Source organism: Caenorhabditis elegans, chromosome II (assembly GCF_000002985.6).
Source record: "Caenorhabditis elegans chromosome II".
Taxonomy (NCBI): Eukaryota; Metazoa; Nematoda; class Chromadorea; order Rhabditida; family Rhabditidae; genus Caenorhabditis; species Caenorhabditis elegans.
In genome coordinates, this window is record NC_003280.10 from 6,887,913 (window position 1) to 6,901,894 (window position 13,982).

The 13,982-nt window shown below is 36.2% G+C and overlaps 4 protein-coding genes and 4 non-coding genes across 9 annotated transcripts; 3 read left to right on the top strand and 5 right to left on the bottom strand.

Moving 5' to 3' along the window:
- Positions 1 to 640: 640 nt before the first annotated feature.
- On the bottom strand, positions 641 to 2,488 carry acer-1 (Acetyl-CoA hydrolase). The gene is made up of 4 exons (NM_063008.8): positions 2,178 to 2,488; positions 1,748 to 1,987; positions 1,507 to 1,701; positions 641 to 1,459 (listed from the first exon to the last, which is right to left on the bottom strand). Exons 1-4 carry the CDS (start codon positions 2,485 to 2,487, stop codon positions 789 to 791), a joined length of 1,416 nt encoding a protein of 471 aa, NP_495409.3. The 5' UTR covers position 2,488; the 3' UTR covers positions 641 to 788.
- A 1,251-nt stretch (positions 2,489 to 3,739) lies between these two features.
- adal-1 (Adenosine deaminase-like protein) lies at positions 3,740 to 5,727 on the bottom strand. Its single transcript, NM_182155.5, has 8 exons — positions 5,598 to 5,727; positions 5,365 to 5,552; positions 5,257 to 5,317; positions 5,092 to 5,212; positions 4,921 to 5,043; positions 4,623 to 4,874; positions 4,477 to 4,577; positions 3,740 to 4,430 (listed from the first exon to the last, which is right to left on the bottom strand). The coding sequence occupies exons 1-8, from the start codon at positions 5,721 to 5,723 to the stop codon at positions 4,236 to 4,238; spliced, it is 1,167 nt and encodes a 388-aa protein (NP_871955.2). The 5' UTR covers positions 5,724 to 5,727; the 3' UTR covers positions 3,740 to 4,235.
- Positions 5,728 to 6,059: 332 nt separating this feature from the next.
- 21ur-13828 lies at positions 6,060 to 6,080 on the bottom strand. Its single transcript, NR_051296.1, has one exon.
- Positions 6,081 to 6,264: 184 nt separating this feature from the next.
- On the bottom strand, positions 6,265 to 9,628 carry C44B7.11 (Putative endoplasmic reticulum metallopeptidase 1-B). Its single transcript, NM_063009.8, has 11 exons — positions 9,504 to 9,628; positions 9,356 to 9,456; positions 9,027 to 9,277; positions 8,866 to 8,962; positions 8,504 to 8,814; positions 8,196 to 8,460; positions 7,482 to 8,143; positions 7,244 to 7,429; positions 6,850 to 7,192; positions 6,645 to 6,805; positions 6,265 to 6,599 (listed from the first exon to the last, which is right to left on the bottom strand). Exons 1-11 carry the CDS (start codon positions 9,617 to 9,619, stop codon positions 6,405 to 6,407), a joined length of 2,688 nt encoding a protein of 895 aa, NP_495410.4. The 5' UTR covers positions 9,620 to 9,628; the 3' UTR covers positions 6,265 to 6,404.
- Positions 9,629 to 10,274: 646 nt separating this feature from the next.
- C44B7.15 lies at positions 10,275 to 10,374 on the bottom strand. The gene has a single exon (NR_051297.1). It is a non-coding gene; the product is annotated as an Unclassified non-coding RNA C44B7.15 (non-coding RNA).
- On the top strand, positions 10,282 to 10,353 carry C44B7.t1. The gene has a single exon. It is a non-coding gene; the product is annotated as a tRNA-Glu (tRNA).
- A 449-nt stretch (positions 10,375 to 10,823) lies between the features above and the next one.
- hrpl-1 (RRM domain-containing protein) lies at positions 10,824 to 13,878 on the top strand (the record flags this gene model as incomplete). Of its 2 annotated transcripts, NM_001444154.1 has the most annotated exons (11): positions 10,824 to 10,867; positions 10,918 to 11,014; positions 11,060 to 11,224; positions 11,526 to 11,828; positions 11,878 to 11,938; positions 12,307 to 12,366; positions 12,413 to 12,615; positions 12,667 to 12,759; positions 12,803 to 13,291; positions 13,344 to 13,473; positions 13,519 to 13,878. In NM_001444154.1, the coding sequence occupies 11 exons, from the start codon at positions 10,839 to 10,841 to the stop codon at positions 13,680 to 13,682; spliced, it is 1,794 nt and encodes a 597-aa protein (NP_001431067.1). In that variant the 3' UTR covers positions 13,683 to 13,878. The 2 variants fall into 2 exon arrangements, with proteins under 2 accessions (NP_001431067.1, NP_495412.1); NM_063011.6 differs by lacking the exons at positions 12,307 to 12,366; positions 13,344 to 13,473; positions 13,519 to 13,878 and having other exon boundaries at positions 10,839 to 10,867; positions 12,667 to 12,858.
- Positions 12,343 to 12,363, top strand: 21ur-12059. The gene has a single exon (NR_051298.1).
- Positions 13,879 to 13,982: the final 104 nt, after the last annotated feature.

Below are 13,982 nucleotides of genomic sequence, written 5' to 3' on the forward strand. Positions count from 1 at the left end.
ATGATCATTTTCAAAAACCCAAAAGTTCCTGGAATCTTTAAAAACTATTTGGAATTTGATTTCAAAATATGTGAGATCTGGTATTTATGTAAAAGCTATTTTACATCGTAAAGTTGAAATTCTTGGGTGTAACGCAAAAAGGTACGCTTTAAGGAGTACTGTAATTTCGTTGATGCGGTGATTTTTTTTCGATCTTGCAGTTTTTCTCGTGTTTTGTTAAAATTATTTCGTTTTTATTGTTATAGTTATTCAAATAAATATAATTTTATCGATAAAAAAATAAAAAATGATGAAACTTCTGCAGAATCGGAAGTTTGAAGTCACAGTAATCTCTAAAGGCGCGTACATAAATATGTGCATTCAACAAAATATTGTCGTTTTGAGACCGGTTACCGTAATTTCGGAGCAAAAATCTCAAATTTTCGCGTCTGGGAAACACTTCGCTTCAGTAAATTTCGGTTGAGAAATAAAAAATAATTAAAAATGTAATGCTTCTAACTCATCGAACTATGGAGTTTTCAGTCTTTTATCGGTTTGTTTTTATTACTTTTTCTTATCATTCCTTTTACATTTTCCATTTGGAAGTTGTTTGTCTCACTCACAGCTCGAACCAATGCCAAAATTCTATGGAATAAAGAGAAACCATTCATACATTTATTGCTATTAAAAATATACAAATGAATTTTCAAAAGGCATAAAAAGAATAACATCAGATTGAAAATACATCCTACAAATTGGGGAGAAGGATTTACAAGAGACCCGAAGCAATAGAGAAATGTTAAATATATTTAGTCGGCGGATGGCATCACCTTCAAGCGGTCGAATGCAGCCTTGTCGAGAGATTCACGCTGACTTGGATGAGAGATTTTGATCAATTCGTAGGCACGTTGACGCATATTCTTGCCCCAAAGTTGAGCAATTCCATATTCGGTAACGACATAGTGAACATGAGCACGGGAAGTAACAACTCCAGCTCCTTCGTTGATTGTTGGAACAATCTTGCTCTGTCCCTTCTTTGAAATTGATGGAAGTGCAATAATTGGCTTTCCGAGACCATCGTTTCCAATTGCTGCTCCACGGATAAAATCAACTTGTCCTCCAAATCCAGACAAGAATCGTTTTCCAACTGAATCGGACACAACTTGTCCGGTCAAATCAATCTCGACGGCAGAGTTGATGGCAGTGACTTTAGGATTTTTGCGAACAACAGCTGGATCATTGACCCAGTTAACATCTCCAAACTCGATCAATGGATTATCGTTGAGGTAGTCGTAGAGCTTGGTCGATCCGTAAACGAATGATACAACGAGTTTTCCTGGATGGATAGCTTTTTTGGCATTGGTAATTGCATTTTTCTCGATCAAATCAAGAACTCCATCTGAGAACATTTCAGTGTGGATTCCAAGATCTTTGTGGTTGCTGAGAGCAGAAAGAGCAGCATCTGGGACAGCTCCGATACCTGAAAATAATATTATTAAAATGTTTAATAATGACCAGTTTTCTAACCCATTTGAAGAGTAGCTCCATTATCAACAAGATTTTCTGCAATGATCTTTCCAATCTTCTTCTCTTGGTCATTTTGTGGACCAATATTACGTTGATGAAGCTCGAATCCGTCAGCCTCATTGACAAGATAGTCAATGTGTGAAACGTGGATCACTCCATCTCCGAATGTGCGTGGCATATTCTTATTGACCATTGCTAAATAGAATGAGGTAATTGTTTGCAAATAAACTTTAGAAATTACCGATAATCAATGGAGAGTTTGTTACTGCAGCACGAGCGGTATCAACTGAAGTTCCCAAAGAGCAGAATCCGAATGCATCTGGTGGTGAGACCTGGATGAGGGAAGCATTGAGCTTGATGGCTCCCTTGCGGAACAAAAGTGGAACTTCGTACAAGAAGCATGAATTGAAGTCAGCGATTCCGTTATTGACGCAGGCTCTCAAATTGTGTCCGGTGAAAAGGGAGTTTGATCTGATTCTATCTGAAATATAATTTAATAATAAGTGTTGTAAATTGATATTTTTAAATAAATTAGGTGTATTAAAAGTAGCTACGTGACAAAAAGAACATTACTTATTTTTTCAATGTTTTAAAATCGATTACAAATCGAAGAACAAGTGGCGTGCTAGTTAACAAAGTTCGTTTATCTTCATTTTCGTGTAAATGCTCACCTCTGACTCCTTCGGCGGTCCATGGTGTAGCTCCTTCCAAGTGCAAGTGATGAAGCTTAATCTTGTTCAAGTTGTTGGCGACAGCATGCTCCGAAAGACTTTGAAGAAGTGGGGTTGGTGTGGCAGCGATTCCGTGAACGAATACATTGTCTCCACTTTTGATATCGCGTGTTGCTTCAGCCAACGATACAACCTTTGGTGACTTTCCAGCGATTGGGAATGCTACTTCTCTTTCATCTCTGAAGATACCAGCTGTTCTTGAGCACGCAGCCGAGGTTCCGAGGGAGCGAGATGTAAGCCGAGAAAGCATTCTGGAAAAATTTAAAATTAATAAGTTAAAATAAAATAAATAAAGACGGAAACAGGAGAAATGATAAAGTGGCATGATCATGGAATAGTCTTATCAATTTAGTGTTCAGAAAAAAGCTGAGCGGACAAAAATTGAAGAAAATGGAGTCGAAAATCAAAAATAGTAGAAAATTGAAAATCACTTAGTTTATGAGTCCTTGCACTTTTCGTACTGGATCAAAATTGGAAAAGGTTTGCAAAAAGATTGCCTGGCAAAATAGTAATCAGGAAAATTTAATTTTGATGTCTGGCGACTAGACGAACAAGCTCTACGTGTGCATTTATCTTAATTGTAATGCAAATTTTAGATTACCATTAAAAAGAATATCTCGATTTTTTCCCAAAATCAACACTTTCGTAACTGTTGACCGCTTTTCGGTATATTTTTGATAAATGAAGTAAATAAACTGTGAGAGGTTTGGCATTTGGAAAAAAATAAATTTTATGAAATAGGAGAAAAACAGAAAAGAACAAACAATTGTCGATAAAACCGCGTCGATAAGTGTTTTGATGATTTTGTTCTTTGCTGTTAAACAATTATTTTTAAAGCAGAAGAAGTAGAAACTGCACACGAATAGTCAATTTCCTGTAGATTTGATTTCTATTGATAGAGAAAATAATGAATCAAAAACCAGTCCCGAATTGGTTTTTTGATTCGAATTAAGTATTGGCGAAAACGAAATAATTCGGTCTAGGTAGTGGCAAACTAGTTACTTAAAAATAGTAATAATCTGGCGCTGAGTTTTAAAAATGAATAAAAGTTTCTGATTTGAAAGCCTACGTGACATCTAAAAGAAGAGCAGGGGAAAATCGGAGAAGGGCAGATTGGGGGTACAACCGATTGCTGCAAAACAACGTGGTCGAGTGCTGAGGGACTGGGTCAGAAGTTTGTGAGAAGGGGAGGAGCGGCCGAAACAGCTCAAAGCATCGAACAGAAAACGCTCAATCGTCAGGCACGTGGTGGTGACTGAGCAGAGAACAGTGCGCTGGGCCTATTGAACGAAGCAAAATGGGAGAATGTTGGGAGAGACGGGCGGTCATGTCGCTGGTCTTGGCGCTGTCGTTCTCTTTTTCTTTCATGTTGAATTTGAATCTCTATTGCTGAAGACGCAGTGACGATGTTAACGCTGTAGGCGGTGTTTTTGTTGAAAACCAAGAGAGAGAGAGAGAGGAGAAAAAGAGCATGATGAGATGAGAAATAGAGAAAGAGCAGTAAATATTCACCGAATTTTTGAACGGTAAAAAACTTGTATATTATTCAATAAAAATACAAATATTGGAATCCTCTTATTGAATGTTAAAATACAAGATGATAATAGAAATACAACGAAATTTGGACATAGATTTTTCTTTCAATAAAATAAATGCTGACTGACTATTCAGGCGCCACACCAGCACAAGTTTAGAGAAAAAAACAAGTGCAAGCACCTTCACGCAATGGCACAGAATATGTAAAATGTCCAACTTGACAAATGTGAGTAAAACCGTATAGGTGTGATCAAAGTACTCGGAAGGAAAAATGAAAAGAGGAGAGTAAGAAAACTCGATCAAAGAACCCACACAAAACTGTAGTGTGGCTGTCACGCGTTGGGATTTCGCTGCGTCAACTGTCGCATTCGAGGGTTTTCTGATCGAGCAAAGTATGATTTTAAAAAGAGAAAAGCAGATGATATGAAAGCATTTGAGAGATAAATTCAAGTAGAAAACTCCTTAATCCAGTACGTTGTTATTGATTTTGCGGAACGTCTCAGTTAAATCGGTTACGTTGTACTTGTAGGCAAAAGAATTCAATAATGCATCTTGATTTATTCCGATCAATTCTTCCGTGCTCAAATCAAACGTAATCGCTGCTTTGTAATACTCCTCTGTCAGTGTGGCTCCCGGAATGACTCCCTTGTCATCAGTCTGAAAATAAAATTTTTAGTTTTGAAACAGCTAAATAAATAATTACACAAATGAACACGGGTACGCCGCGTTTCCTCCAATAGTTGAAATGTGAATTCCTGTAGTTAGTAGTTGTCTTTGAATACACGTTTGATGAGAGGCAGATTTCTAAAAAAAACAGAAAAATCAAATGTAATTGAATTAAGTTCTCACCCAAAGGAATTTTATACTTATTCGTCAAGTATTCAGTATATGGATCTGTATGAAGAAATGTTCCATGCCCAATTCTATCCGGTCGCAAATTGAGATAATCCTCAACATCAGCCATATTTTGTAGAACTTCTGCTAAATGAATTGTAATTCCCAATCCATGAAAACGACGAGCAGCAACAAATAGTTTGAGAAGACGTCTACCGTCAAGATGAGGATCTCCACTTAATTCCACTCCCACGATGACATTGGTTCCTTTAACAAAATTAATCATTAAAATAACACTGAATATTGAAAATACGTTGTTGGGCTTCACCAATGAGGCCTAGAATGTGTGCAGCAGTTTCAAAAGGCATCCTCCTGTCGAGACTCACAATTAAAAATGTTTTAATTCTCGGGAATTCATGTTTGGCCGCTTCAAACGCTGAAATAAGTTAATTTATTTTTCTTTCTCATTTTTTCATGAATTTACATTCAATACAAACTTGCAGATAGTCTTCGTATGTCATGAAATCGGTTTCTTTTGGTGATGTGCGAAGCTCAAGATAGACACAATTATCTTCTTCAAATTCCTTGATTGTTTGACGAATCGCCTGAAAATCAATTATATTAGCTTTATTAAAAATGCTCTCCTCACTATTCTGATCGCTTCTGGTTTACGGAGAATTGCGTGAATTACCGGAAAGCAATCGAAGACACTGGAATCGAAAAATTTAAAATTTAACATTTGAATTATGAAACTGACCCTGTCATATTTTCTGGTTTTTCGAGTTTATATTTCTTCATGATTTCTTCAGCTCTCGTTTCATCGCTTTCCATGATCAATTTGATTGTTTCTGGAGACAAACTTCCAGATAAGTGGGCATGAAGTTCAACTTTCGGCATATTTTTGAATTCCGTCATGTCGTCGTCAATAACCAACGGTGATACCTCCTATATAATAATTATGAAAAGAAAATATCATGTTAAATACATTACATCAAGCTCGGTATCTAAGAATTCATCATTTTTCTTATCTGTCTCAATTTGTTTCGCTCGGCTCTTTTTTTGGGCTTCTTGTTGACGTCTCTGTTGTTTTTTCTTATGTTTGGAGTTGTTAGGCATTTCTGCAATAATTGAGTCAATGAATTATGTTTCGAGAAATCTGGTCACGAAAAAACGAAAATCAAAAATTGCTACCAGTGCTGTGCCGAAAAGTTAAACCCCTAATCAGTGAAAAAGTGAATGAGAAGAAAGTTGAATTGTCTGTGAGAACATGTTAAACGTTAACGCGAAATTTCTGCGGGAGAACATTGTTTGAGAGGAAATTTTTGAAAATTTGACAAAACATCGTACGGGAAGTATTTTTCCTTGAATCTTTGAATAATAAAACCTTGCGGACTGTATGAAATGTTGTTTTTTAACGAATTTCAATCAAAATAACTTATTTTAAAAACAAAAACTGTCGGAAACAAAGCAAAATTGAGAAAACCGGAAGAAATTTCACAAAACGGCGTCTCGAAACGAGTGCTACAGTAATCGTCTGCAATTTTGCGTCAAGTATGAGGTATTTACGGACTTCAATTTGAAGATTTTTTTTTGTTAATTTTAACCGTTTTTTTTTATTTTTCTTTCTTTATTTTATCATAACTTCTTTGATAATTAATTCAATTTAAAAATTTTTATTAATGCCAAGTTATCTTATTGAATGACTTCTCCGTAGATTGGCACAGATATGATGTAATTGAGGAAAAAACTACGTATTTTCTAGTGGAGCCTATTTAATTAGTACGAAACAGTTTAGTATTAGAAGTATTTATAGACTTGATCCACATTCCAAGCGCTAGCCGTTACGGTCCATTCGGGGCTATTCACTCGATTTTCTTGAATCTTGGCGATCATGTTTTTTATTGATTCTGATTGCATTTCAGGACCATGTAGATAATGACTGGAAATTCCGATTAAAAGTGGTTTATCATCTGACGGCGTTTGAGTTGTTTTCTATAAATTTAGAATGAGATTGTGTATTTTACTGCGAGAAATTACCTTTATTGTCACTTTGAACATCCATTCGCAAATATTATTCGGAGTAGAGCAAGTGTAGTATAAAAACATGTTCTCTTGTGGTGTTTTTGGTTGAGTTACGGAAGTATTTGTGATCAGCCAAGTAGTGTCAGGAATAATGTAAACAGATATTTGTCCAGTACCTGTAATCATTAGTTTTAATTTTTGGCAAAAACGCTAAAATTACCAATTACTGAGAAGCTATACTCGATGTTTCCTTTTCCATCTTTTGAATCTACTCCGTGCCTTTTAGATATTCCCAATATTTTCACGGGATGTTTGAACTTCAAGCGTTCGTCTACAGATCTCACACGAATATTTCTTTCATTCAGTCTACCCTTCGTTGGGAACAAGAACGGAGTTTCACACCATGGGTTATTTTCATAATGACATTGAAGCCCTGTGTATTCTGGATCTTTTTTGACAAACGGAATATCTTCTGCTCCGCGATAATCATGCGAAATTGCATAAAATCTTGTATCATTTACCGAAATTTGACCGTTTCTATCATAAAGCATTTGATTGACATGCTGAAAATGATAGAAAAACGTAGTTAGAATCAAGAAACCAAAAACACTTACGAAAAATTGAGTTCGTTTTGCTGTTGGATAAACATTATCAAATCTGTATGGAGATGGCCAGAAACTTGAGAATACGTATAAAATGGTCAATGTGACAAGTAAGACCCCGAGAATGTTGTAAATGAGTTCAAGAAGGCCAGCTTCATTACTTGAACGGGAGTTTCTACTTTTCGCAACTAGTCCTCCCTGAAAACGTTAATTTATAATTTTTTCGTATCAATCTTTTGCTTTTTCTCACCAATGACAAAACGATACACCCAGCTGAAAAAGCAACAAAGAACGACACAGCTGGCTCTGGATTGTAAGAGCTTCTTCCCATGATTGGAATGAAAATTGATAAAAGCATCTCCGTTGTGTAAATAGCCATTGCACACCCAGGAAAACTTAATATCAAAGTGAGAATTGTATTGAAAGTTGGACAAGTCGGCCATGCTCCGAAGTATGTGATAATTGATTTGATCGCTGGAACGAGAAGAAGAGCAAATAAGAAACCACTGGCTATATCATAATAAGTGAAAGCTAGAAGAATTCCTGAGATCAATGTGAGATGAATTAATTCCAATGTAGATCCATACTCTTCTCGAGCTTTTGGAGCCAATCTAGCTGTCAAAAGTCCTTGAACTGAAATACCAGCCCAGACACTGGGAAGTCCATATGCGACTAAAGCGAGCCAGTGTCTTGTGTACCATCGGAGCGCTCCATATGTGAAGAGTGACATAAAAGTCATGGCCTTGAGTACAAGGGCAATCGTCAGAATTGTGAGTACGTAGTCGCGAAGAGCCAGAAAAGTTATGAATGTTTTTGAGTAGAAGCGATGTGACATGAGAGCGATTACTGTACATATTGTCAGCATATTCACCAAATGTGCAATGGAGAGTGGATAGATTATTACGAACAATCCTGAAATTGTTACGATCAGTTCACATTTTATAATTTTGAAACTAAAACCAACCTAGAAAATCGAAAAATACAGTCTTCCTGTCAGCATACTCTGCTGGTTTTTCCAAGTATGGACTTTTCAAGAGATGATTCAAAGTCGAATATACATTCTCTCCTGCCCTTTGTAATGATCCTTTTGTTATCCGTTCGGCAGTATCAAACTCTGTATGCCACCAGTATCCATTTTGAACGAATGCCAAATCCAGACCAGGAACTCTTCCATGATCTCTAAAGATTCGGAAATCAGTGTCTCCTGGATAGACGCCAGATTGGAAGACCTATTACAAATATGATTATTAAATTGGATGCATAGAAACATACTTCTTGTCCAATTACACTACAATGTGGATGAATTGCCGCTTCGAGGTACGAGTTCAGAAGCCATTGATTCGCAGGACCAGCTTGGAAAAGCAATTCACGACCACCAGATCCACTTGCTTCTAAGTTGATAAATGCTCTGATCTCATGTCTCCATGAATGTTGAGTGATGAATCCATGAGCAGCTAGAAGTGATGATTCTTCAGCTCCGTTGAACAGGAAAATGACATCGTGGTTCAGCAAATGTGGATTTTTTGAGTAAAGACGAATAAGTTCCAGCATTAGAGCACATGATGATAGATCGTCACTTCCAGCTGAAATTTTATATTGGTGTGATCATTATTGAATTCTATAGTGTAACTTACCATTACTAGTTGGCCAACTATCATAATGACAGTTCAGCAAAACTGAAATTTTATCCTTCTTTTCTCCTTTTCCAAGTCTGGCCATCACATTTGAGACCTACAAGTAGTAACATTAAATTAAATTGGCTCTGAATATTATTTTTATTTAAAAAAAAACCTACATTTCTATAACAAATATTCATTCCTTCAGTGTCATGTGCTGGAATATCAAAACATCCAGATACATATTGTGTGTCTATATCAAATCTCAAATTCTCCACATTTTGATTTTGACTTCTTATATCATTCAGCTCTTTTAATATTCTATTTCTTGTCAATTCTTCGCAATTGTAACTTCCCGCTGGTTTCCATCCATAATCTGATAGCTCTTGTAGCACTTTGACGGCTCTTTTTTCCGAGAATTGAGTTTCTTCTGTAGACCAAATATTTTCAAAATTAATTTTCAGACTGTTCTATCAACCGAATCTTTTTTTTTCATTAAAAAACTCACCTTGATTTGGATCTTTTGGTTCTGGCAAACATTTGTGCAAGAAAGTTGTTCCAATTATGAGTACCAAAAAAAATAAGCCAATGAAATTCCAGTGAGCTGGCCTAAAAGTTTATATTTTTTGAAATTCTCGTTCATTTTTCGTCTAAACCTCAATAAGCTGATATCTTTCTCCATTTCTCTCTGTGTCTCGTCATTTTGCAAACTCTCCTTTTCCAAAATATTCTTCTTTTCATCGGCATGTCGCCGACGAATCCCAGTGGACATAATTCCCTGCTGTAATTATAAATATTATTAATTTTTAAGAGGATGAAACATAAATATAAAAAAGATTTTTCTTTTGAAACGCCAGAAAAATTCCAAAATTGGTAGTGTATCAATATTTGGTACTTATAGTATGGAAAGATAGGCAATAAATGACATGGTTGTGAGATACTGTTCATAATTGAGAGAGTACATAATATGATGAGTGATATAGAGAAATGAGTAGACAAGAAAGGCATGGAAGGAGCATTCGACTGACATTTTTGATTTATAATCTTTAATGCGTATTGTTGAAAAAATAACACAATAGTTTTAAATTCAGCTTGTACTGTTAATTGAGCGAACTACTAAATTTTTGCTTCTTTTTTTATAACCCAGACGCTCCATTTGGTGATTTGCAAAAAATACGGTATCGGGTCTCACCACGACAAATTTGTGTTAACTGAAAAAGCATGCGCCTTTAAAGGTTACTGTAGCTTCAAACTTTTTCTCCCTGCATTTATCTCGACTTCTCGTTTATTAAAAAAACAGCAAAATTCGCGTCTGGGTAATAGACCAGTCTTTTATTTTTTATAAAAACCAAAAAATGTCGCTTCGTAATCATTATTTATTTCTCTCATAAACTCACTCGCTTATCTCTGCTCTCTCAGACCGGTCTTGACAGATCCCATGTGGTCTAGTGGTTAGGATTCGTGGTTTTCACCCACGCGGCCCGGGTTCGATTCCCGGCATGGGAAGCTTATTTTTTCTCATTTTTTGCTGTCACATTTCGAAAAGTTTATTTTTAACACCATCAGTATTTAGAAACGTCCACAAAAATCGGAAACCTCTATTCTATTGAAAACTTTATTAATTTTATTTGAAACTATATAGTTAACAATGTATAATGTTTGGAATTGTTTTCATTAAACAACAAAAAATTTGATTTCCGTTTAAATATTTGTAAATTAATAAGAAAAATTGGTAAATATATCATTTTTATAGTCGCGCTCTTCTGGAGAGTAACGACACTCCGCTTTTACGTATTTGCGCATTGTTTACCACTCGATTTCTTTTAAAGTAAAAAATCTGTAGATTAACATTTTTCTCGCTCTTTTTACTAATGTAGCAGAACTTATTATTTTCAGCCACTGACTTTTTACTTTTCCTTTCCTTGAATCCGCTGTTTCTTTGATAATTTTCTTCCCATAAAAGTTAATTGTTTCAGTAGCCGCCGGCGACAATGCAAGGAAGAGGCGGATATCATCACGGGTTAGTTGTTTTTTAATCTTCGCGCCATTTAATTAAAATTAACTTTGCAGATTCGACGGACCGAAGCGCTATCGTCGAGATGATAATGCGGACCCAACAAATCCAAATCCATCGATAGTGGTCCACGTTCGAAATCTTCATCAAAAAGTAATTAAACCGAAAACCAACAAAAATTATTTTATATATTTTCAGGTAACCGAGGCCGATCTTCTCGAAGCTCTCAGTAATTTTGGACCAGTTGCATATGCAACATGCATACCGCATTCTCGAATGGCTCTTGTTGAGTTTGAGGATATTGAAGGAGCGAAAGCATGCGTTAATTTCGCCACATCAAACCAAATCAACGTCGGTGGGCAGGTAAAAATTAATAGAAATTTATTTGTAACTAGTATAATGAATTATCAAAAAATAATTTCGCTAAATAGTTTTGTTATCGACAATTTTTCCATTTTTTTGCGTTTTCTTTTCAAAAACACCGTTTGTCAAATTTCAGAAATTTCGTTCGCAAAAATAAATGTTAAATTATAGTTTTTTCCTTAAAAAAACAAGAAATATCGATAATTGTTTCAAAGTTAAAAACCACCAGTAAACGATAACCTTTAAACCTGAAATGTCGAATGTTCATTAAAAAAATTCTTCATTATTCATTCATTTTCAGGGTGCTCTATTCAATTACTCAACATCTCAATGTATCGAGCGAATGGGATTCGAGTCAGCAACTCCAAACAAAGTCTTGGTTGTAACAGTTCTAAATGCTCAATATCCCATCGATGCCGATGTCATCTACCAGATTTCTAATGCACAAGGAAAGGTGCTTCGTGTTGCTGTAATGCACAAGCCAACTGTAGTTCAAGCCTTAGTTGAATTTGAAAGCATGGAAGTTGCGAAAGCAGCGAAACACGCAATGAATGGAGCTGATATCTATTCTGGTTGTTGTACTCTTAAAGTTGAATTTGCCAAGGTTAGTTAAGCAGTTTTATGTGCTATAAATCTATAAATTTATATTGCAGCCGGATCGAGTTCGTGTTCAACGTCAGGACAAAGATCAACGAGACTTCACTCTTCCAGATAGTTGGTTTTCTCCTGATCCGTTACTATCTGCGCTATTCCGACTTAATCCGTTTTTAATGAACTGGTTCCCTATGATTGCCTGTCTTGTTGTGTCTGTCGTATTGGAAAACAACACGCAAACAGATACACAACAGAAATCAGAGACAATCAGAAACGCATAAAACATAAGCAACTCAAAATTTTAATGAAAAAATAACATCAATATAATTTTTAACCTGAAAAATATTATATTTCACCACAAGAAACAGAACATTTCATTGCTAAACAATTACAATTTTGCACAAAAACCCCATACAAAACATAGTAACCGGAAAGAATATTTCGAAAAACGTGCGCGACCTTTCAGCCAAATTGAATCCCCGTTTCAGACGAATCATTCCAAGATACCGGACGAAAGACATTGATTCCTGCAAAACCGGACGATCACTGTCAGTTTCAAACGATGTCCATTTTCTAATAATTTACTTTATTCAGATAGACGTCCATATGAAGACGATCGGAATCATTACGATCGTCATGACTATCAAGCTCCATCTTCATATGGATATTCTTCACGCGGAGGAGGTCATTCAGACTATTACGGTGGTGATCGTGGAGGACCACCACATCCACCACCGTCTCGTTATCGTGATGACTATGAAGACAGAGGATATGCTCAGCCGGCGGGTGGAGGTCCAGTATGTTTCGATACCTTTATGGCATTTTTATGATTTTTTTTAAATATACAGGGATGTGTGATGATGATCTATGGTCTCGAACACGGAAAGATCAATTGTGACATGCTATTCAATATTCTTTGTCAATATGGAAACGTCCTCCGGGTAAGTTCTTCAAGAGTCTATTATTTACACGTTTATATTTTAGATCAGCTTCATGCGCACAAAAACTGAAACTGGAATAATTGAATTGGGAACTCCAGAAGAGCGACAAAATGTTCTTGATTTCTTGCAAGGATCAGCATTGTTTGGGCTAACATTGGAATTCAAACCAAGTCATCAAGAATGTGTTCATCATCTTCGTGATCCATTCCTTCTTCCCGATGGTTCACCATCTTTCAAGGACTACTCTTCATCTCGAAATCAGAGATTTTCCACTCCTGAGCTCGCTGCCAAGAATCGTATCATTTTCCCAACAAATACACTTCATTGGTTCAATGCTCCTGGAACTATGGATGAACAAGCTCTGCTCGATTTGATGGCTGAAAAAACTGAGCACAAACCAGTAAAAATCGACATCTTCCCATCAAGAAATGAACGATCAGCCGCCGGAACTGCTGAATTTGAAACTGTCGAGATTGCTAACGAAGTTCTGGCTCTTGTTAATCATACTCCAGTGAATAGTCCATATGGAAGTGTGAGTATATTGAAAAATAATATTGCGGTGTGAAGTTAAATGTATATTTCAGGCTCCATTCATTGTAAAATGGGCATACGCTACTCCTCGCCGATGGGATGGTAGTGGCGGTGAACCGCCCCGATATGAAGAAGGTGGAGATGGAGAGAGAAAAGAAGGATTCATTCAGCCTGCACATAGACGTAAGATTCGTTTGTTGTTAACCATAAAATAATTAATATTTTCAGCATCTCCGTCATTCCGTGGACGTGGTCGAGGCTATGGTGATTCAGGTTTCCGTCGAGAGTCATACCGAGGTGGATTGCATGGAAGTGATCGTTATGGGCCATATCCACCACGAGGCGGTGGATTCAGAGGAGGAAGAGGCAGAGGTCGTTTTGATGGATATTGATATTCATTACTCGATTAGAATAGCCAAATTTCAATTTTAAACAAACGTTTTCATAATATGCCACTCATTTTCCTTTTTTTTTTGTTCTCATTTTTGTTATTTGCCTCACCGAACGGTAGTAAATTGTTCTGTGATTCAACACAAATCAACTTATTTTTTGGTAAAATTTTAAATTGCATCAATAAACTTTCTGAAAAATATCCTTTCATTAATCATTACTTTTGAAAGTTTTTGTCTTTGTGTATCGATCGATATTTTTGTTCGATATTTTTGCACGATGAATTCAGGCAATTCTGATGT

What these genes read in the sequence shown, in the direction of transcription:
- adal-1 (NM_182155.5), bottom strand. Translation starts at nt 5,723, where the DNA reads ATGCCTAACAACTCCAAACATAAGAAAAAACAACAGAGACGTCAACAA. An exon ending in TCTGCAAGTTTGTATTGAAT is followed by an intron (nt 5,044 to 5,091) that starts GTAAATTCATGA and finishes AACTTATTTCAG; the next exon opens with CGTTTGAAGCGGCCAAACAT. An exon ending in GCGTACCCGTGTTCATTTGT is followed by an intron (nt 4,431 to 4,476) that starts GTAATTATTTAT and finishes TTTTATTTTCAG; the next exon opens with ACTGATGACAAGGGAGTCAT.
- C44B7.11 (NM_063009.8), bottom strand. Translation starts at nt 9,619, where the DNA reads ATGTCCACTGGGATTCGTCGGCGACATGCCGATGAAAAGAAGAATATT. An exon ending in ACCAAAAGATCCAAATCAAG is followed by an intron (nt 9,278 to 9,355) that starts GTGAGTTTTTTA and finishes TTTGGTCTACAG; the next exon opens with AAGAAACTCAATTCTCGGAA. An exon ending in GGTGTATCGTTTTGTCATTG is followed by an intron (nt 7,430 to 7,481) that starts GTGAGAAAAAGC and finishes TAACGTTTTCAG; the next exon opens with GGAGGACTAGTTGCGAAAAG.
- acer-1 (NM_063008.8), bottom strand. Translation starts at nt 2,487, where the DNA reads ATGCTTTCTCGGCTTACATCTCGCTCCCTCGGAACCTCGGCTGCGTGC. An exon ending in GACCGCCGAAGGAGTCAGAG is followed by an intron (nt 1,988 to 2,177) that starts GTGAGCATTTAC and finishes ATTATATTTCAG; the next exon opens with ATAGAATCAGATCAAACTCC. An exon ending in AAACTCTCCATTGATTATCG is followed by an intron (nt 1,702 to 1,747) that starts GTAATTTCTAAA and finishes CATTCTATTTAG; the next exon opens with CAATGGTCAATAAGAATATG.